Below are 22,008 nucleotides of genomic sequence, written 5' to 3'. Positions count from 1 at the left end.
GAACAGGCTGAAGTGATCACAGCGGCTGAGTAGGTTCTGAGCTACTCAGAAACTGCACAAACTTTTTTGTACCGCTCGGCTGCACATGCGTTCGTACACTAGCAGAATGAAAATACACTCCCCTATAGGCGGTGACTATCTGCTAGCAGCGCTGCAAAAATTAGCTAGCGAGCGATCAACTCGAATGACCCTCCATATCTTCAGAAGGATATAAATACATTAGAGAGTGTATACAGAAGGCAACTAAAATGGTGCATGGCCTACATCACAAAACTTACCCAGAAAGACTAAGAAATCTCAATATGTATAGTTTGGAGCAGAGAAGGGAAAGGGGGAACATGATAGAAACTTTCACCAATGGTTTTATCAAGGTACAGGAAGGCAATATTTTTCGAAGGAAGAGAAGTATTAGGACACGAGGACATACACTCTGGCGGAGGGAGGCAGGTTCAGGGGAAATTCAAGGAAAAATTACTTCACAGAAAGGGTAGTGGACATGTGGAATAGCCTCCCATCAGAGCATAGTTACCTACCCTCCCTCATTCTGCAGGAGACTCCCTGAAATAGTAGCAATCTCCCTCACTCCCTGAACAGTCCCTCAATCTCCCTGAAAAAAAGAGAAATCAGAGATATATACATTTAAATAGGATCATCAGTGCCATTTGCCTATATTGTTTATAAGGCACAATGAGCCTACATGCATATTAAAGGTTTCAAGTGGCCACTTACAGTATATGGAATCCTGCAAAATATCAGTCTTTTCTTCAACAAGTAGATCTTACTAATTTTGGGGCTCATTTACACTTGGATGTAAGTTATTTTCATAACACGCCTCTCAGATGTAGCAGTACACGTCCGCGCTGATAGGTGTTACCTTCACAATCTCCCTGAAATGCTTTTTCAAAAGTAGGCAAGTATGCATCAGAGGTGGTAGAGGCTGAGACAGTAGAGCAATGTAAACATGCATGGGATAGACATAAGGATATCCTTACAAAGAACTAAGGATCAAATAGGATTTGAGGTAACAATATGGTTTAAAAAAAGGGGCAGACTAGATGGACCAAGTGGTTCTTATCTGCCGTCAAATTCTATGTTTCTATGTCCCTCACAAAACCTTGGAGTTATCCAAGTACGCTTGTTGCTATCCCTTATTATACCTTCCAGTAACTTCCCCACTATAGATGTCAAACTTACTGGTCTATAGTTACCGGGATGAGTTTTAATTCAATTTTTAAATATTAGGACTACCTCTGCTATACGCCAGTCCTTTTGGTATTATTCCTGATGTAATTGAATCATAGAAAATGAAATATGAAGGCCTTGTTAATTCTGAGCTAAGTTCCATAAAAACCCTTGAGTGCAGTCCATCCGGACCAGAAGATTTGTTTATCTTAATTTTACTTAGTCTCTCCTGGACTAATTCCTCGTTTAACCAAGTACTTAGCAATGGAAAGTTATCATTGCTTATGTTGTGCACTACTCCCAACAGGTCCTATCTAGTAAACATTGAAGAAAAAAACTTGTTCAATAACTCTGTCTTTGTCATCAATAGTCAAGACACTCGACTTACCCTTTAATGGTCATATATTCTCCTTTGTTAACCTTTTATTGTTTATATATTTAAAATACTTTTTAGGGTTGGTTTTACTCTCCTTGGTGATTTGTTTTTCATTTTCTATTTTAGCTGCTCTGATTTGTTTTTTTTTGCATTTTTTGTTACATTCCTTGTAGTATGATACCTGCTGCAATATCATGGCTATGTTGTGATACCTGCTGCAATATCATGGCTAAGTTGTGATACATGCTGCAATATCATGGCTAAGTTGTGATACCTGCTGCAATATCATGGCTATGTTGTGATACATGCTGCAATATCATGGCTAAGTTGTGATACCTGCTGCAATATCATGGCTATGTTGTGATACCTGCTGCAATATCATGGCTAAGTTGTGATACATGCTGCAATATCATGGCTATGTTGTGATACTTGCTGCAGTATCATGGCTATGTTGTGATACCTGCTGCAGTATCATGGCTGTGTTGTGATACCTGCTGCAATATCATGGCTATGTTGTGATACCTGCTGCAATATCATGGCTATATTGTGATACCTGCTGCAATATCAAGGCTATGTTGTGATACCTTCTGCAATATCATGGCTATGTTGTGATACCTGCTGCAATATCATGGCTATGTTGTGATACCTGCTGCAATATCATGGCTATGTTGTGATACATGCTGCAATATCATGGCTATGTTGTGATACCTGCTGCAATATCATGGCTATGCTGTGATACCTGCTGCAATATCATGGCTATGTTGTGATACATGCTGCAATATCATGGCTATGTTGTGATACCTGCTGCAATATCATGGCTATGTTGTGATACATGCTGCAATATCATGGCTATGTTGTGATACCTGCTGCAATATCATGGAATTGGCACAATATGGCAGAACGTATATAATCCCATCTGTACTCCATGCCAGATAATAACCAGATAGAAAAGAATGAGGTGATTACCAGACATATTGATAGATGCAGTTGGAAGATCACTGCAGATCACGGCTATTGTCCTGTGTGAGGACATCGGATGACGGCAGTTACAGACGGCAGTGACGCCAGAACAGCCAGGTCTAGTCCAGTTTGCTCCTTCATGTGTGTGCCCCTGAGCCATGGTATATAGGGAAGTTGTAGTCTGACATGTATATGAGACAGGCAGATAACCCCAGGATGTAGTCTTCCTACAGAAGTGCTCTCTGACTCCATCCACACTCTCTGGGGATACCTGGTCAATTCTTATGCTTTGTCTTGCAGGCAAAGAAAGTTCCCTGACATCAAGCAGTGACCCCCCGGGAATGGACAGTGGGTACCTGACCAGCAAGGAGACCACCGGAAAGAGTTCCCAGGACAGAGGGAGCAGTGAGCTGGCCATGGACAAGACAGAGTCTGAGAGTAACAAAGGAAAGAAGAGGCGGAACAGGACCACGTTTACAAGCTACCAGCTGGAGGAGCTGGAGAAAGTCTTCCAGAAGACCCACTACCCAGATGTCTATGCCCGGGAGCAGCTGGCCATGAGGACTGACCTAACGGAGGCCAGAGTACAGGTACAGTGATTTAATGGCAGCCGATGTGTGCTGCGCAGCCTCTGCGGAACGTGGCATAAAGCTGCGCTCTCATAAGCTGCCTCTAACTGTATGCTGTGGCCATGTAGACGGCCGGCTTATGCTTACTAGCAGCTGAACTGGCATATATCGCCACAACGAGGGCGACTCTCATACAGCTGTGAATGCTTCTACTACACAGAGGATGATGTATGGCAGGCAATGCAGGGCAGAATTGTGTGGGTACCTGCTGGAACATATCGGAGCCACAAGCCACAGCCGGCCAGGATCACTGCAGTCTGCGATGAGACCAGGCAGAGCTGTATGCCACCTGGGTGGCGCGGTGGCGGGAGGGGCAGGGCGTTCTGAACGGGGGTGGGCCAGGACTGTTTTTAGCCTCTCCCAAAAAATGGCAGCAGACTGCCTTACAGCGCAGTCAGGCTGTGTTGCCGGGGGTCAACCTTAGTTCCAAAGCGTCAGCAATGTAATTGTGGACGCATCGGGAGGCGGCGCTACACATGCTGGATGGCCCCCACTTGTGAGGAGATAGACGCAGATCTGGCTGCGTATGCAGTGATCCGCGCTTATCTCTGAATAAGGTTCTATGTCGTCTGCCCGGGAGTCCAAGGAGCATAATGTCTAGTGTGTGCGCACCTGAAAGGGAGGGACGTGTCCAGACTCATATTTCATTTGCAGTGTAAAAATAAATCTGTCAAGCATCTGTGGTCTATATGTAAAAGCAGCCTATATCTACCCTGTATGCAATATATATATATATATATATATATATATATAGCAGAATCTCAACGGCGGCACTTACAGATACATGTAGCAAGAAATGTACTAAGCCAGTTGTTTCTACGTGTCGGTTTTATTATGCGAAAGCGCCATCAGGTGATTTAGTATGTTTCTTGCTACAAGTACCTGTAAGTGCCGCCGCTGAGATTCTGCTGTATTTAACTTTCTTGGAAGGCACCGAGTCGATTATATATTTGGAAGGCAAGGGAATACATTATATATATATATATATATATATATATATATATAATCTTTTTTGCTTTACTCCCCCTCAGAATCAGTCCCGTTTATTATTAAATGCCGGAATATTTATTCTTATTCGGAGTCATTTCCACTGGACGCAGCTACATTTGGGTGATTTCATGCACGGTGACGTCGGAATCCCGACAGCTGACATTATACCGGTGGCCGGAATCCGAACACCCGCACGGAATTCCCACTCGGTTGGTGGGTTCATGCCACCAACCGAGTGGGAATAGAACCTATGGCGAGCAAAGCTTACTACCAGGCCCGAAGCGCGGCGAGCGCAGGGAGCCCATGTGAGGACTTGCTGCCTCGCTGTAGCTATAGTGACAGTCGGAACAGCGTCTGCTGGTATTTACTAGTGATGAGCGGATTCGGTTTTACTCGGTTTTACTCGGTTCTCAAAACGGCATCTTACTGGCTATCCAAAACATGTGACATCCGTGAGCCAATAAGATGCCGTTTTGAGAACCGAGTAAAACCGAGTAAAACCGAATCCGCACATCACTAGTATTTACTACCGGATCCGATGAGATCTGTGAGCGGAAGGTACAGATTGCGGTTATAAGCAGGAGGGGAGGCAGTATGGCATACATTGTATACAGCGTCACTCTGACCACTATATATAATATATATACTATACCCGTCACTCAGTGGTGGGTGACAGATGCGTGCGCGGCCCTGACATGCAGGAGCACGGTACACTGGCCGGGTAAGATGGGTTGCGGGTAAATTATGTGTTACGTTATTGGGGAAGGTGAAGGGACATTCCAAGGTGGCCCAGGGGTGATGGTAAAGTTATCTATACATAATATATATCCTGGGGTGTGAGATTTAATAGGTGATTGGAGCGATCACTTCCGGTCAGTTGCTATATAGGCTGGTAAGTGACGAATGCCCTCCAGGATGTTCCCCATCCTACCTCTGTCTCTGTAGATTGCTGCTAATGACTGGCGTTACTACCAGCGACATCACAGTTACTTTCATCTCTGACCCCTCCCACCTGTCAGTGATGTCATCACCTGAGCATTCCAGCACCTACTGAGCATGTCGCAGGTGGCACAACAGTCAGATTATTATCACCAGTGTATCCCCAGAACCCTCCACAGCAATGCGTGGCCAGCGGAACGCGTATGCGCAGGAGTCTCGCTTCAGCTGCGCAGGGATGGTGCTCTTTTATAATCTATATAATCTCAAAATCATATATTTTATAATCTTTATAATCTCCATCAGCATCCAGATCGCAGTGCAAATGTGCTGATTAATACATGGGCCCCTATATGTCTCAGTGCGCTGGGACTTGTAGTTCTATAACAGTCAGTGCGTTACAGGTTGGCTACCTCTGCCCTGACCCTGCACATGTAGTGATCTGTGCTATTCCTGCATCACTGTTCCCCGTCCCTTCCCCCCATAAACCACGGGGGGCTGTGTCAGGGAAAACTACAGGCGGCAGGAAATTAAAGACGTAATACAAACAAGCAGAAGTTATCTGACCCTCTCATCCCAAGCTGCTTTCCCAGGCACAGTACTGACAGTGTGCTCCCAGATCCCCTTTGTGTGTGCATCCAGCGGGAAGGGGCATCTGCAGCGCGGCCTCCGCATTCACCCCCTGCCTGACCCCCCGTCTGGGTTGTACAGTCATTTATCAGCCTCTGGCCTTGTGACAATAATAGGTATTAGATGATAGTGTGTGGCATATTTCACGTGACATCGCCCTGTACGTGCTGAGACACGAGCGCACCAAGTGCACGCTACACAGACCGAGGCTTACAACAGTCCCTGACACTCTACGCAGCACGTGCATGGGAAGTAGGGTGTGCTCACACTTTGTGGGGTGTGCTTTCAGCCCATTCCCCATATAAGCATGGTGGCACAGCACAAGGAGGACAGCGGGACCGGCCCATCGGGATATCAGCCCTTCTGGAAATGCACATTTGTGGAGGTTGCACCTAGTATAGGGTAGCTGTACCTCCCAGCCTCAGCCGATGGTAATTTAGGCTGGGGGCTAGGTGATGTGAGACACATGCCTAGGGGCACTACTTGCTGGAAGAAGAGCAGACCTCCGGAATCACAGCCCTGGAAGGCCGCTGTCCTGATGGGGCCGATGGGAGGCCGCTGTCCTGATGGGGCCGCTGTCCTGATGGGGCCGCTGGGAGGCCGCTGTCCTGATGGGGCCGATGGGAGGCCGCTGTCCTGATGGGGCCGCTGGGAGGCCGGTGATTTCTTTCCGTTTGTAATGAAACAACACTTTCAGCTGCAGTGCGCTCTCAGTCATCAGTGGAAGCAGATGGAAGCACGTGCACGTAAAACGCGTGGGAGCCTCCTTGTGTGAGCTGTCACCAGGGGACTATCTGAGTGACAGGTGGACCCAGGCCACACCTCCCACAGTGGGGGCACCATGGTTTAGCAGGACTGTTCCCTGTCACAGACACTTGGGGGCATATGTAATAGGGTGTGAGTGTGCCGGAGGTGTGGGATGCCGGCTGGCCGACCTCTGAGTTTTGTTTTTTTTAAAAGCGGCAATCATTTACAAGGCAAAACCATGCCTGAAAATGATTGCCGCTTTTAAAGAAACCTCAGAGATCGTCCGGTACCCCGCACCTGTTTATTCATCTGCTTCTTGGCAGCGCGCGTTTCACCGTCCAGGCAGGAAATATATTCATATCCGTCCATGGAGTCATCCTAGAATTTTCTATTATCAACTCTTTCTGCCTGGTGCACTAAATGCATTAATAATGGGGATTTGTAGGCGGACAGAGGGCGGTGTATACCCCCCACGCACCTTTGTGTGAGGACTGTCACCCATCTGACACTGCGGACCCCTGGTAATCACTGTGCAATGTGTAGCAGAGGCCCAGGGGCCCCGTGTGTCTCCTGTACCTAACGCCGGATTAATGGCTCCCTGTACAGTCCTACACAGCTAACCTCATACACCTCTCTCCGTGCTCATGTGGCGGAATCTGGCTGTCCGTGCTGGATGATAGATGGGCCGATAGGGCGGGTGCAATACCCATCTGGACCATCTTCTACCCATACAGCACATACAGTAACTTCTGATCCCGTGCACTGTGAACCATAAAAACGATCAATCACCGCCAATCACACAGCTGCTTTAAGAGGAAAATAAATCCATGTCACCTAATATTATTGTGTAAAGAAAATGAAAGTGTAGAATAAACTCTCTGGCCGCAGTTTTGCACGCAGTCAAGAAATATATAAACCCTGATTCATGGCAATAGTTCCAGAGATCTACATTACGTATCATCAGTCAGTGCCCCCCTCCCCCCCTCTGAGCTTAGGAAGTGTCCATCAATACGCAGAGAGCTCTGTCCATTTATCACTGGAATACGCTGACTGTACACTGCGTGACACTGATGTATGTCCTGCTTCATTCAGTACCGATAGAGGCGGACGCTGCCTCACAGAATGTACATCAGACACACACATAGGCTGCAACACGAGCATACGATCAAACCAACTGCAGATGGGGAATATGTACGCTGGATTATTGTCAGCACCCCCAAACCTCAGTGTGCCCAATACAGCTGCCAAGAGGTGATCAGGCGATAACTGCTATACTGTCACAATCATCACACAAAGTAATGGGATCTTATAAGGCTTACACATGCATAGACACCCAGGTGTAATAATGCGGGACAGGTACCTGGAGGTGTAAATGATAAGGGACAGGTATGGTGAGGTGTAAATGATGTGGGACAGGTACGTGAAGGTGTAAATGACGTGGGACAGGTACGTAGAGGTGTAAATGATGTGGGACAGGTATGTAGAGGTGTAAATGACGTAGAACAGGTACCTGGAGGTGTAAATGATGTAGGACAGGTACCTGGTGGTGTAAATGATGTAGGACAGGTAGGTGGAGGTGTAAATTATGTGGGACAGGTAAGTGGAGGTGTAAATGATGCGGGACAGGTAGGTGGAGGTGTAAAAGATGTGGGACAGGTAGGTGGAGGTGTAAATGATGCGGGACAGGTACCTGGAGGTGTAAATGATGAGGGACAGGTGTGTGGAGGTGTAATTGATGGGGGACAGGTGTGTGGAGGTGTAATTGATGGGGGACAGGTAGGTGGAGGTGTAAATGATGTGGGACAGGTAAGTGCAGGTGTAAGTGATAAGGGACAGGCAGGTGAGGTGTAAATGATGCGGGACAGGCAGGTGGAGGTGTAAATGATGTGGGACAGGTAAGTGCAGGTGTAAGTGATAAGGGACAGGCAGGTGGAGGTGTAAATGATGCGGGACAGGTACATGGAGGTGTAAATGATAAGGGACAGGTACCTGGAGGTGTAAATGATGTGGGACAGGTATATGGAGGTGTAGATGATGTAGGACAGATACGTGGAGGTGTAAATGATGTGGGACAGGTACCTGGAGATGTAAATGATAAGGGACAGGTACCTGGAGGTGTAAATGATGTGGGACAGGTACGTGGAGGTGTAAGTGATGTGGGACAGGTACGTGGAGGTGTAAATGACGTAGAACAGGTACCTGGAGGTGTAAATGATGTAGGACAGGTACCTGGAGGTGTAAATGATGTAGGACAGGTACGTGGAGGTGTAAATGCTGTGGGACAGGTAGGTGGAGGTGTAAAAGATGTGGGACAGGTAGGTGGAGGTGTAAATGACGTGGGACAGGTACGTAGAGGTGTAAATTACGTGGGACAGGTATGTAGAGGTGTAAATGACGTGGGACAGGTATGTAGAGGTGTAAATGACGTAGAACAGGTACCTGGAGGTGTAAATGATGTAGGACAGGTACGTGGAGGTGTAAATGCTGTGGCACAGGTAGGTGGAGGTGCAAAAGATGTGGGACAGGTAGGTGGAGGTGTAAATGATGTGGGACAGCTACGTGGAGGTGTAAATGATGGGGGACAGCTAGGTGGAGGTGTAAATGATGCGGGACAGGTACGTGGAGGTGTAAATGATGTGGGATAGGTAGGTGGAGGTGTAAATGATGTGGGACAGATACGTGGAGGTGTAAATGATGTGGGACAGGTACCTGGAGATGTAAATGATAAGTGACAGGTACCTGGAGGTGTAAGTGATAAGGGACAGGTACGTGGAGGTGTAAATGATGTGGGACAGGTAGGTGGAGGTGTAAATGATGTGGGACAGGCAGGTGGAGGTGTAAATGATGTGGGACAGGTACGTGGAGATGTAAATGATGTGGGACAGGTACGTGGCGGTGTAAGTGATGTGGGACAGGTACCTGGAGGTGTAAATGATGTGGGATAGGTAGGTGGAGGTGTAAATGATGCGGGACAGGTACGTGGAGATGTAAATGATGTGGGACAGGTACGTGGAGGTCAGTAGCGGATCTTGCCACGGGCAAGCAGGACTTTTGCCCGGGGCGCCGCCTTCCGGAGGGCGGAGTTCGCCGCACCAGGGCAAGATCCGCTGCTGCTGTGTGCCCCCCGCTGCCGCTGGGAAGGGAAACTAGACGCGTACGCGTCTAGTTTCCCTTCGTGGAGAGGTCCTTTACTGTGCGGTGCGCGATGACGTCATCGCGCACCGCACATCATTTCAGTCTGTACAGGGGGCGTAAATGACCACGCCCCCTGTACGAAGCCACGCCCCCTAATGCTGCCCGGGGCGCCAGAAGCCCCGGAACCGGCCCTGGTGGAGGTGTAAGTGATGTGGGACAGGTACGTGGAGGTGTAAATGATGCGGGACAGGTACGTGGAGGTGTAAATGATGTAGTACAGGTACGTGGAGGTGTAATGATGTAGGACAGGTACCTGGAGGTGTAAATGACGTGGGACAGGTACGTAGAGGTGTAAATGACGTGGGACAGGTACGTAGAGGTGTAAATGACGTGGGACAGGTATGCAGAGGTGTAAATGATGTGGGACAGGTAAGTGGAGGTGTAAATGACGTGGGACAGGTATGCAGAGGTGTAAATGATGTAGGACAGGTACCTGGAGGTGTAAATGACGTGGGACAGGTACGTAGAGGTGTAAATGACGTGGGACAGGTACGTAGAGGTGTAAATGACGTGGGACAGGTATGCAGAGGTGTAAATGATGTGGGACAGGTAAGTGGAGGTGTAAATGACGTGGGACAGGTATGCAGAGGTGTAAATGATGTAGGACAGGTACCTGGAGGTGTAAATGACGTGGGACAGGTACGTAGAGGTGTAAATGACGTGGGACAGGTACGCAGAGGTGTAAATGATGTGGGACAGGTACGTGGAGGTGTAAATGATGTGGGACAGGTAAGTGCAGGTGTATGTGATAAGGGACAGGCAGGTGGAGGTGTAAATGATGTGGATAAGGCAGGTGGAGGTGTAAATGATGTGGATAAGGCAGGTGGAGGTGTAAATGATGTGGATAAGGCAGGTGGAGGTGTAAATGATGTGGATAAGGCAGGTGGAGGTGTAAATGATGTGGGACAGGCAGGTGGAGGTGTAAGTGATAAGGGACAGGCAGGTGGAGGTGTAAATGATGTGGATAAGGCAGGTGGAGGTGTAAGTGATGTGGATAAGGCAGGTGGAGGTGTAAATGATGTGGATAAGGCAGGTGGAGGTGTAAATGATGTGGATAAGGCAGGTGGAGGTGTAAATGATGTGGGACAGGCAGGTGGAGGTGTAAATGATGTGGATAAGGCAGGTGGAGGTGTAAATGATGTGGGACAGGCAGGTGGAGGTGTAAATGATGTGGATAAGGCAGGTGGAGGTGTAAATGATGTGGATAAGGCAGGTGGAGGTGTAAATGATGTGGATAAGGCAGGTGGAGGTGTAAATGATGTGGATAAGGCAGGTGGAGGTGTAAATGATGTGGATAAGGCAGGTGGAGGTGTAAATGATGTGGATAAGGCAGGTGGAGGTGTAAATGATGTGGGACAGGCAGGTGGAGGTGTAAATGATGTGGATAAGGCAGGTGGAGGTGTAAATGATGTGGGACAGGCAGGTGGAGGTGTAAATGATGTGGGACAGGCAGGTGGAGGTGTAAATGATGTGGATAAGGCAGGTGGAGGTGTAAATGATGTGGATAAGGCAGGTGGAGGTGTAAATGATGTGGATAAGGCAGGTGGAGGTGTAAATGATGTGGATAAGGCAGGTGGAGGTGTAAATGATGTGGATAAGGCAGGTGGAGGTGTAAATGATGTGGATAAGGCAGGTGGAGGTGTAAATGATGTGGATAAGGCAGGTGGAGGTGTAAATGATGTGGATAAGGCAGGTGGAGGTGTAAATGATGTGGGACAGGCAGGTGGAGGTGTAAATGATGTGGATAAGGCAGGTGGAGGTGTAAATGATGTGGGACAGGCAGGTGGAGGTGTAAATGATGTGGGACAGGCAGGTGGAGGTGTAAATGATGTGGATAAGGCAGGTGGAGGTGTAAATGATGTGGATAAGGCAGGTGGAGGTGTAAATGATGTGGGACAGGCAGGTGGAGGTGTAAATGATGTGGATAAGGCAGGTGGAGGTGTAAGTGATAAGGGACAGGCAGGTGGAGGTGTAAGTGATAAGGGACAGGCAGGTGGAGGTGTAAATGATGTGGATAAGGCAGGTGGAGGTGTAAATGATGTGGATAAGGCAGGTGGAGGTGTAAGTGATAAGGGACAGGCAGGTGAGGTGTAAATGATGTGGATAAGGCAGGTGGAGGTGTAAATGATGTGGATAAGGCAGGTGGAGGTGTAAATGATGTGGATAAGGCAGGTGGAGGTGTAAATGATGTGGATAAGGCAGGTGGAGGCAGGTGGAGGTGTAAATGATGTGGATAAGGCAGGTGGAGGTGTAAATGATGTGGATAAGGCAGGTGGAGGTGTAAATGATGTGGATAAGGCAGGTGGAGGTGTAAATGATGTGGATAAGGCAGGTGGAGGTGTAAATGATGTGGATAAGGCAGGTGGAGGTGTAAATGATGTGGATAAGGCAGGTGGAGGTGTAAATGATGTGGGACAGGCAGGTGGAGGTGTAAATGATGGTGGAGGTGTAAATGATGTGGATAAGGCAGGTGGAGGTGTAAATGATGTGGATAAGGCAGGTGGAGGTGTAAATGATGTGGATAAGGCAGGTGGAGGTGTAAGTTACTATACAGACATTTTTCTGTACCCTTAGTCTGTAATTTGATGACTTGCTATCATTTTCAACCATTTATAGAAATTGCAAAAATCATTTATTTGACACCTTTTAAAAGCATCCATTACTTATCATATGGTCATCAACAGCCTTCTATATGGTCCTGCTATCTCACGCGTCACATTTTGGGGTCCAGGATGGTTTCCTGACTTTTTCATGCTTTTCTCCAAGGTCGATTTTGGTTGAAAAGTTGAGCACCTGGCCGCAACTACCGCTAATTGCCATTTCTAATGGGATCTTGCATTCCTCAGGTGCGGCCATTTGTGCGGCGTATGTAAGTTTTCATGAAACAAACTCGCTTTTGCAAACTTGCACCTAATTGGACTCACCCGTCTGAGTAGCTGTGGAAGCTCCTATTGGAGGTGTGTGTTCTTATACGGACAGGCCAGATGGAGAGAGGCCTCTATCACTGATATTGTGATCATGCTGGGACTTTTAGTGCACAATATATCATTTAGCCTTTATCTGCTACTTTCCTGTGAGCATAAAGTTGGGTTCTGAACCTGATGTATGTATCTGTGTTTCTCTCCTGTCTCCTAGGTGTGGTTCCAGAACCGGAGGGCGAAGTGGAGGAAAAGAGAGAGGTTTGGGCAAATGCAACAAGTGCGAACTCACTTCTCCTCTGCCTATGAGCTGCCACTACTGACCCGAGCTGAAAACTATGCCCAGGTAATTCTTGTTCCCATGACACCTGTCCACTGAGCCAGACACACAGACAGCATGTGCCCGACCCCTGTCCACTGAGCCAGATACACAGACAGCATGTGCCCGACCCCTGTCCACTGAGCCAGATACACAGACATGTGCCTGACACCTGTCCACTGAGCCAGATACACAGACAGCATGTGCCCGACACCTGTCCACTGAGCCAGACACACAGACAGCATGTGCCCGACCCCTGTCCACTGAGCCAGATACACAGACATGTGCCCGACACCTGTCCACTGAGCCAGATACACAGACATGTGCCCGACACCTGTCCACTGAGCCAGACACACAGACAGCATGTGCCTGACCCCTGTCCATTGAGCCAGATACACAGACAGCATGTGCCCGACCCCTGTCCACTGAACCAGATACAGACATGTGCCCGACACCTGTCCACTGAGCCAGACACACAGACAGCATGTGCCCGACCCCTGTCCACTGAGCCAGATACACAGACAGCATGTGCCCGACCCCTGTCCACTGAGCCAGATACACAGACATGTGCCCGACACCTGTCCACTGAGCCAGATACACAGACAGCATGTGCCCGACACCTGTCCACTGAGCCAGACACACAGACAGCATGTGCCCGACACCTATCCACTGAGCCAGACACAGACAGCATGTGCCCGACCCCTGTCCACTGAGCCAGATACACAGACAGCATGTGCCCGACACCTGTCCACTGAGCCAGATACACAGACAGCATGTGCCCGACACCTGTCCACTGAGCCAGACACAGACAGCATGTGCCCGACCCCTGTCCACTGAGCCAGATACACAGACAGCATGTGCCCGACACCTGTCCACTGAGCCAGATACACAGACAGCATGTGCCCAACCCCTGTCCACTGAGCCAGATACACAGACAGCATGTGCCCGACACCTGTCCACTGAGCCAGATACACAGACAGCATGTGCCCGACACCTGTCCACTGAGCCAGATAAACAGACAGCATGTGTCCGACCCCTGTCCACTGAGCAAGATACACAGACAGCATGTGCCCGACCCCTGTCCACTGAGCCAGATACAGACATGTGCCCGACACCTGTCCACTGAGCCAGATACACAGACAGCATGTGCCCGACACCTGTCCACTGAGCCAGATACACAGACGGCATGTGCCCGACCCCTGTCCACTGAGCAAGATACACAGACGGCATGTGCCCGACCCCTGTCCACTGAGCCAGATACACAGACAGCATGTGCCCGACACCTGTCCACTGAGCCAGACACACAGACAGCATGTGTCCGACACCTGTCCACTGAGCCAGATACACAGACAGCATGTGCCCGACACCTGTCCACTGAGCCAGACACACAGACAGCATGTGCCCGACCCCTGTCCACTGAGCCAGATACACAGACAGCATGTGCCCGACCCCTGTCCACTGAGCCAGATACACAGACATGTGCCCGACACCTGTCCACTGAGCCAGATACACAGACATGTGCCCGACACCTGTCCACTGAGCCAGACACACAGACAGCATGTGCCCGACCCCTGTCCATTGAGCCAGATACACAGACAGCATGTGCCCGACCCCTGTCCACTGAACCAGATACACAGACATGTGCCCGACACCTGTCCACTGAGCCAGACACACAGACAGCATGTGCCCGACCCCTGTCCACTGAGCCAGATACACAGACAGCATGCGCCCGACCCCTGTCCACTGAGCCAGATACACAGACATGTGCCCGACACCTGTCCACTGAGCCAGATACACAGACAGCATGTGCCCGACACCTGTCCACTGAGCCAGACACACAGACAGCATGTGCCCGACACCTATCCACTGAGCCAGACACAGACAGCATGTGCCCGACCCCTGTCCACTGAGCCAGATACACAGACAGCATGTGCCCGACACCTGTCCACTGAGCCAGATACACAGACAGCATGTGCCCGACCCCTGTCCACTGAGCCAGATACACAGACAGCATGTGCCCGACACCTGTCCACTGAGCCAGATACACAGACAGCATGTGCCCGACACCTGTCCACTGAGCCAGATACACAGACAGCATGTGTCCGACCCCTGTCCACTGAGCAAGATACACAGACAGCATGTGCCCGACCCCTGTCCACTGAGCCAGATACACAGACAGCATGTGCCCGACACCTGTCCACTGAGCCAGACACACAGACAGCATGTGTCCGACACCTGTCCACTGAGCCAGATACACAGACAGCATGTGCCCGACACCTATCCACTGAGTCAGACACACAGACAGCATGTGGCCGACCCCTGTCCACTGAGCCAGATACACAGACAGCATGTGCCCGACCCCTGTCCACTGAGCCAGATACACAGACATGTGCCCGACACCTGTCCACTGAGCCAGATGCACAGACAGCATGTGCCCGACCCCTGTCCACTGAGCCAGATACAAAGACAGCATGTGCCCGACCCCTGTCCACTGAGCCAGATACACAGACAGCATGTGCCCGACCCCTGTCCACTGAGCCAGATACACAGACAGCATGTGCCCGACCCCTGTCCACTGAGCCAGATACAGACAGCATGTGCCCGACACCTGTACACTGAGCCAGACACACAGACAGCATGTGCCCGACCCTTGTCCACTGAGCCAGATACACAGACAGCATGTGCCCGACACCTGTCCACTGAGCCAGACATACTTGGTGGGGGTTGGGTACTCTCACTATGTGACCAGTGGCGTCTGCTCTCCGGTCAGCACAATGTAGTATATGTGACCAGTGGCGTCTGCTCTCTGGCCGGCACATTATAGTATATGTGACCAGTGGCGTCTGCTCTCCGGCCGGCACAGTGTAGTATATGTGACCAGTGGCGTCTGCTCTCCAGCCAGCACAGTGTAGTATATGTGACCAGTGGCGTCTGCTCTCCGGCCAGCACAGTGTAGTATATGTGACCAGTGGCGTCTGCTCTCCGGCCAGCACAGTGTAGTATATGTGACCAGTGGCGTCTGCTCTCCGGCCAGCACAGTGTAGTGTATGTGACCAGTGGCGTCTGCTCTCCGGCCAGCACAGTGTAGTATATGTGACCAGTGGCGTCTGCTCCCCGACCAGCACAGTGTAGTATATGTGACCAGTGGCGTCTGCTCTCCGGCCAGCACAGTGTAGTATATGTGACCAGTGGCGTCTGCTCTCCGGCCAGCACAGTGTAGTATATGTGACCAGTGGCGTCTGCTCTCCGGCCAGCACAATGTAGTATATGTGACCAGTGGTATCTGCTCTCCGGCCAGCACAGTGTAGTATATGTGACCAGTGGTATCTGCTCTCCGGCCAGCACAGTGTAGTATATGTGACCAGTGGTATCTGCTCTCCGGCCAGCACAGTGTAGTATATGTGACCAGTGGCGCCTGCTCTCCGGCCAGCACAATGTAGTATATGTGACCAGTGGTATCTGCTCTCCGGCCAGCACAGTGTAGTATATGTGACCAGTGGTATCTGCTCTCCGGCCAGCACAGTGTAGTATATGTGACCAGTGGCGCCTGCTCTCCGGCCAGCACAATGTAGTATATGTGACCAGTGGTATCTGCTCTCCGCCCAGCACAGTGTAGTATATGTGACCAGTGGTATCTGCTCTCCGGCCAGCACAGTGTAGTATATGTGACCAGTGGTATCTGCTCTCCGGCCAGCACAGTGTAGTATATGTGACCAGTGGCACCTGCTCTCCGGCCAGCACAGTGTAGTATATGTGACCAGTGGTATCTGCTCTCCGGCCAGCACAGTGTAGTATGTGTGACCAGTGGCGCCTGTTCTCCGGCCAGCACAATGTAGTATATGTGACCAGTGGTATCTGCTCTCCGGCCAGCACAGTGTAGTATATGTGACCAGTGGTATCTGCTCTCCGGCCAGCACAGTGTAGTATATGTGACCAGTGGCGCCTGCTCTCCGGCCAGCACAGTGTAGTATATGTGACCAGTGGTATCTGCTCTCCGGCCAGCCCAGTGTAGTATATGTGACCAGTGGTATCTGCTCTCCAGCCAGCACAGTGTAGTATATGTGACCAGTGGTATCTGCTCTCCGGCCAGCACAGTGTAGTATATGTGACCAGTGGTATCTGCTCTCCGGCCAGCACAGTGTAGTATATGTGACCAGTGGCGTCTGCTCTCCGGCCAGCACAGTGTAGTATATGTGACCAGTGGTATCTGCTCTCCGGCCAGCACAGTGTAGTATATGTGACCAGTGGTATCTGCTCTCCGGCCAGCACAGTGTAGTATATGTGACCAGTGGTATCTGCTCTCCAGCCAGCACAGTGTAGTATATGTGACCAGTGGTATCTGCTCTCCAGCCAGCACAGTGTAGTATATGTGACCAGTGGTATCTGCTCTCCGGCCAGCACAGTGTAGTATATGTGACCAGTGGTGTCTGCTCTCCGGCCAGCACAGTGTAGTATATGTGACCAGTGGCGTCTGCTCTCCGGCCAGCACAGTGTAGTATATGTGACCAGTGGCATCTGCTCTCCGGCCAGCACAGTGTAGTATATGTGACCAGTGGTATCTGCTCTCCGGCCAGCACAATGTAGTATATGTGACCAGTGGTATCTGCTCTCCGGCCAGCACAATGTAGTATATGTGACCAGTGGCGTCTGCTCTCCGGCCAGCACAGTGTAGTATATGTGACCAGTGGTATCTGCTCTCCGGCCAGCACAGTGTAGTATATGTGACCAGTGGTATCTGCTCTCCGGCCAGCACAGTGTAGTATATGTGACCAGTGGTATCTGCTCTCCGGCCAGCACAATGTAGTATATGTGACCAGTGGTATCTGCTCTCCGGCCAGCACAGTGTAGTATATGTGACCAGTGGTATCTGCTCTCCGGCCAGCACAGTGTAGTATATGTGACCAGTGGTATCTGCTCTCCGGCCAGCACAATGTAGTATATGTGACCAGTGGAGTCTGCTCTCCGGCCAGCACAGTGTAGTATATGTGACCAGTGGTATCTGCTCTCCGGCCAGCACAATGTAGTATATGTGACCAGTGGCGTCTGCTCTCCGGCCAGCACAATGTAGTATATGTGACCAGTGGTATCTGCTCTCCGCCCAGCACAGTGTAGTATATGTGACCAGTGGTATCTGCTCTCCGGCCAGCACAGTGTAGTATATGTGACCAGTGGTATCTGCTCTCCGGCCAGCACAGTGTAGTATATGTGACCAGTGGCACCTGCTCTCCGGCCAGCACAGTGTAGTATATGTGACCAGTGGTATCTGCTCTCCGGCCAGCACAGTGTAGTATGTGTGACCAGTGGCGCCTGTTCTCCGGCCAGCACAATGTAGTATATGTGACCAGTGGTATCTGCTCTCCGGCCAGCACAGTGTAGTATATGTGACCAGTGGTATCTGCTCTCCGGCCAGCACAGTGTAGTATATGTGACCAGTGGCGCCTGCTCTCCGGCCAGCACAGTGTAGTATATGTGACCAGTGGTATCTGCTCTCCGGCCAGCCCAGTGTAGTATATGTGACCAGTGGTATCTGCTCTCCAGCCAGCACAGTGTAGTATATGTGACCAGTGGTATCTGCTCTCCGGCCAGCACAGTGTAGTATATGTGACCAGTGGTATCTGCTCTCTGGCCAGCACAGTGTAGTATATGTGACCAGTGGCGTCTGCTCTCCGGCCAGCACAGTGTAGTATATGTGACCAGTGGTATCTGCTCTCCGGCCAGCACAGTGTAGTATATGTGACCAGTGGTATCTGCTCTCCGGCCAGCACAGTGTAGTATATGTGACCAGTGGTATCTGCTCTCCAGCCAGCACAGTGTAGTATATGTGACCAGTGGTATCTGCTCTCCAGCCAGCACAGTGTAGTATATGTGACCAGTGGTATCTGCTCTCCGGCCAGCACAGTGTAGTATATGTGACCAGTGGTGTCTGCTCTCCGGCCAGCACAGTGTAGTATATGTGACCAGTGGCGTCTGCTCTCCGGCCAGCACAGTGTAGTATATGTGACCAGTGGCATCTGCTCTCCGGCCAGCACAGTGTAGTATATGTGACCAGTGGTATCTGCTCTCCGGCCAGCACAATGTAGTATATGTGACCAGTGGTATCTGCTCTCCGGCCAGCACAATGTAGTATATGTGACCAGTGGCGTCTGCTCTCCGGCCAGCACAGTGTAGTATATGTGACCAGTGGCATCTGCTCTCCGGCCAGCACAATGTAGTATATGTGACCAGTGGTATCTGCTCTCCGGCCAGCACATTGTAGTATATGTGACCAGTGGTATCTGCTCTCCGGCCAGCACAATGTAGTATATGTGACCAGTGGTATCTGCTCTCCGGCCAGCACATTGTAGTATCCCTGCCACAGAGAGAGGGAGAATGATGGGGAAGGATGACTGCCTGGTCCCTTTGCATTTCATCACGGAGCAGAAGGAAAGAAGGGAGGGAGAGGAATGAGCTGCAGCCAGGGAGGGAGAGGAATGAGCAGAGGGGTCAAATGTTTGATGAGCAGGAGAAGTGCTGGAATTCCAGGCTCTGCTCTCCCTGCCACATCTGGATGCTCTGCTCCTGCATTCCTGCACTGATACTCCCCTACTCTTATCCCTCAGGGATGGGGGGGTCCAGTCTCTGAAATATGAGCCGCAGCTTCATTGGACATGGGGGGGTATCTACACAATCTGACCATGTCACAAGCCACCACAGTAGCCAACATCTGTCAAACTGTTGAGCTTCAGGTATATAGAGGCTGCATTTTCACCCGTCAGTAAATAGTATTTTGTGGTCAGTAAATTGCCTTCCTGCTGACGCCACAATAATACAGAAATAATTTTACTATATGGCCTGATTTAGCTAATGTGCGAAAATATGCGAATGTCGTCTGGACATGTACTGAGACGCCAACAGACGGCCGCGCAAATCTCAGTGTCTGCGTACAAAGATGCAGTATCCAAATATGACCGCGACATGTCTGCATGTGAGTCACCACACCCCGGTCCCTGCCTGTCAGTCACTCAGCGGATAAATCCTCTCTGTGCCCGCCCCCATCGCGTCTGCATGCGCAGTCAGCAGATAATCGCTGAAACTGCAGGAAAATCTGTATAATCATGAACGTCACTAAACTGCCTTCACTTCTGTAAGAAAATACGGCAATGGGAAGGATCTGCATCGCAATTCGCAAAGTACTGATTATCGATACTTTGAGCGCAACAGGCTCTGCAATGTCAGTAGCAGTGAATGACCACCTGATGCGTCTGGAGGCGGGGAGGGCAGCATCGGAGTGTCGCCACTGTTTAGGGGGAAGGATGAGGCCAGGGAGCTCCGTGGTTGCACAGAGATTTCCTGGCCTCTGCGACACATGGCTTGTGTCCCCCCCTTGGGTGACGCAAGTTGCCCAATGGCGCGAGACATCCGATGCTGCATCCTAGGATGGATCACTACTGCAGCAGGAGGCGTCTGCATGTAACAGGCGCATCCTGCTACATCAACATCCAGCGCTGTCACTACTGCTTCCAACCACGTCTGACTCAGAGCCAACGTGCGGGGAGCAACTCCACAGCCACTTACTGCTGCAAATCAAGGAGAAAAACAGAAGAAAAAGCGTCAGATCTGACTTACCTGTGAGTGCCGGAAGGTGTGCGGACAGCCGGAGTCTATGTATCACAAACATAATAACGATGTCATAATGAAGAATGAAATTAATATTGTCTGAAAGCTGCAGCATTAAAAGAGAATAAGAAAGGGATCATTTTTAAAACTGTTTCATTGTTGCACAAATTCCAAAAATAAGATTTTACTTACCGGTAATTCTATTTCTCGTAGTCCGTAGTGGATGCTGGGGACTCCGTAAGGACCATGGGAAATAGACGGGCTCCGCAGGAGACATGGGCACTTTAAGAAAGAATTTGGATACTGGTGTGCACTGGCTCCTCCCTCTATGTCCCTCCTCCAGACCTCAGTTAAGGAAACTGTGCCCGGGAGAGCTGACAGTACAAGGAAAGGATTTTGGGAATCCAGGGTAAGACTCATACCAGCCACACCAATCACACCGTATAACTTGTGATAAACTTACCCAGTTAACAGTATGAACAACAACAGAGCATCAGACAACCCTGATGCAACCATAACATAACCCTTATTTAAGCAATAACTATATACAAGTATTGCAGAAGAAGTCCGCACTTGGGACGGGCGCCCAGCATCCACTACGGACTACGAGAAATAGAATTACCGGTAAGTAAAATCTTATTTTCTCTAACGTCCTAGTGGATGCTGGGGACTCCGTAAGGACCATGGGGATTATACCAAAGCTCCCAAATGGGCGGGAGAGTGCGGATGACTCTGCAGCACCGAATGAGCAAACTCAAGGTCCTCCTCAGCCAGGGTATCAAACTTGTAGAACTTTGCAAAGGTGTTTGAACCCGACCAAGTAGCTGCTCGGCAAAGCTGTAAAGCCGAGACCCCTCGGGCAGCCGCCCAAGAAGAGCCCACCTTCCTTGTGGAATGGGCTTTTACTGATTTTGGATGCGGCAATCCAGCCGCAGAATGAGCCTGCTGAATCGTGTTACAGATCCAGCGAGCAATGGTTTGCTTTGAAGCAGGAGCACCCAGCTTGTTGGATGCATACCGGATAAACAGCGAGTCAGTCTTCCTGACTCCAGCCGTTCTGGCTACATAGATCTTCAAAACCCTGACCACATCTAGTAACTTGGAATCCTCCAAGTCACGAGTAGCCGCAGGCACCACAATAGGTTGGTTCAAATGAAAGGATGACACCACCTTCGGCAGAAATTGCGGACGAGTCCGCAATTCTGCCCTGTCCACATGGAAAACCAGATAGGGGCTTTTACATGACAAAGCCGCCAATTCAGACACACGCCTAGCCGAAGCTAAGGCCAATAGCATGACCACTTTCCACGTGAGATATTTTAACTCCACAGTCTTAAGTGGCTCAAACCAGTGAGATTTCAGGGAATTCAACACCACGTTAAGATCCCAAGGTGCCACTGGAGGCACAAAAGGAGGCTGAATATGCAGCACTCCCTTTACAAAAGTCTGAACTTCAGGAAGAGAAGCCAGTTCCTTTTGAAAGAAAATGGATAGGGCCGAAATCTGGACCTTAATGGACCCTAATTTTAA

General features: G+C 50.1%; 1 protein-coding gene and 1 long non-coding RNA gene across 2 annotated transcripts in view; one reads left to right on the top strand and one right to left on the bottom strand.

The window, feature by feature from the left end:
- ALX4 (ALX homeobox 4) overlaps window positions 1-22,008 on the top strand; it is a 143,807-nt gene that overhangs the window by 104,004 nt on the left and 17,795 nt on the right. The window contains exons 2-3 of the mRNA XM_063946263.1: window positions 2,819-3,108; window positions 12,781-12,909. Of these exons, the coding sequence (XP_063802333.1) occupies window positions 2,819-3,108; window positions 12,781-12,909 (419 nt within the window). The remainder of the gene's footprint in view (window positions 1-2,818; window positions 3,109-12,780; window positions 12,910-22,008) is intronic.
- Window positions 345-20,580, bottom strand: LOC134970272 (uncharacterized). The gene is made up of 3 exons (XR_010189750.1): window positions 20,488-20,580; window positions 730-895; window positions 345-607 (listed from the first exon to the last, which is right to left on the bottom strand). It is a non-coding gene; the product is annotated as an uncharacterized LOC134970272 (long non-coding RNA).

The sequence above is a fragment of the Pseudophryne corroboree genome, chromosome 11, assembly GCF_028390025.1.
Source record: "Pseudophryne corroboree isolate aPseCor3 chromosome 11, aPseCor3.hap2, whole genome shotgun sequence".
NCBI lineage: Eukaryota > Metazoa > Chordata > Amphibia > Anura > Myobatrachidae > Pseudophryne > Pseudophryne corroboree.
Note: the sequence above shows the minus strand (reverse complement) of the source record. Positions and strands in the feature narration are given on the sequence as shown.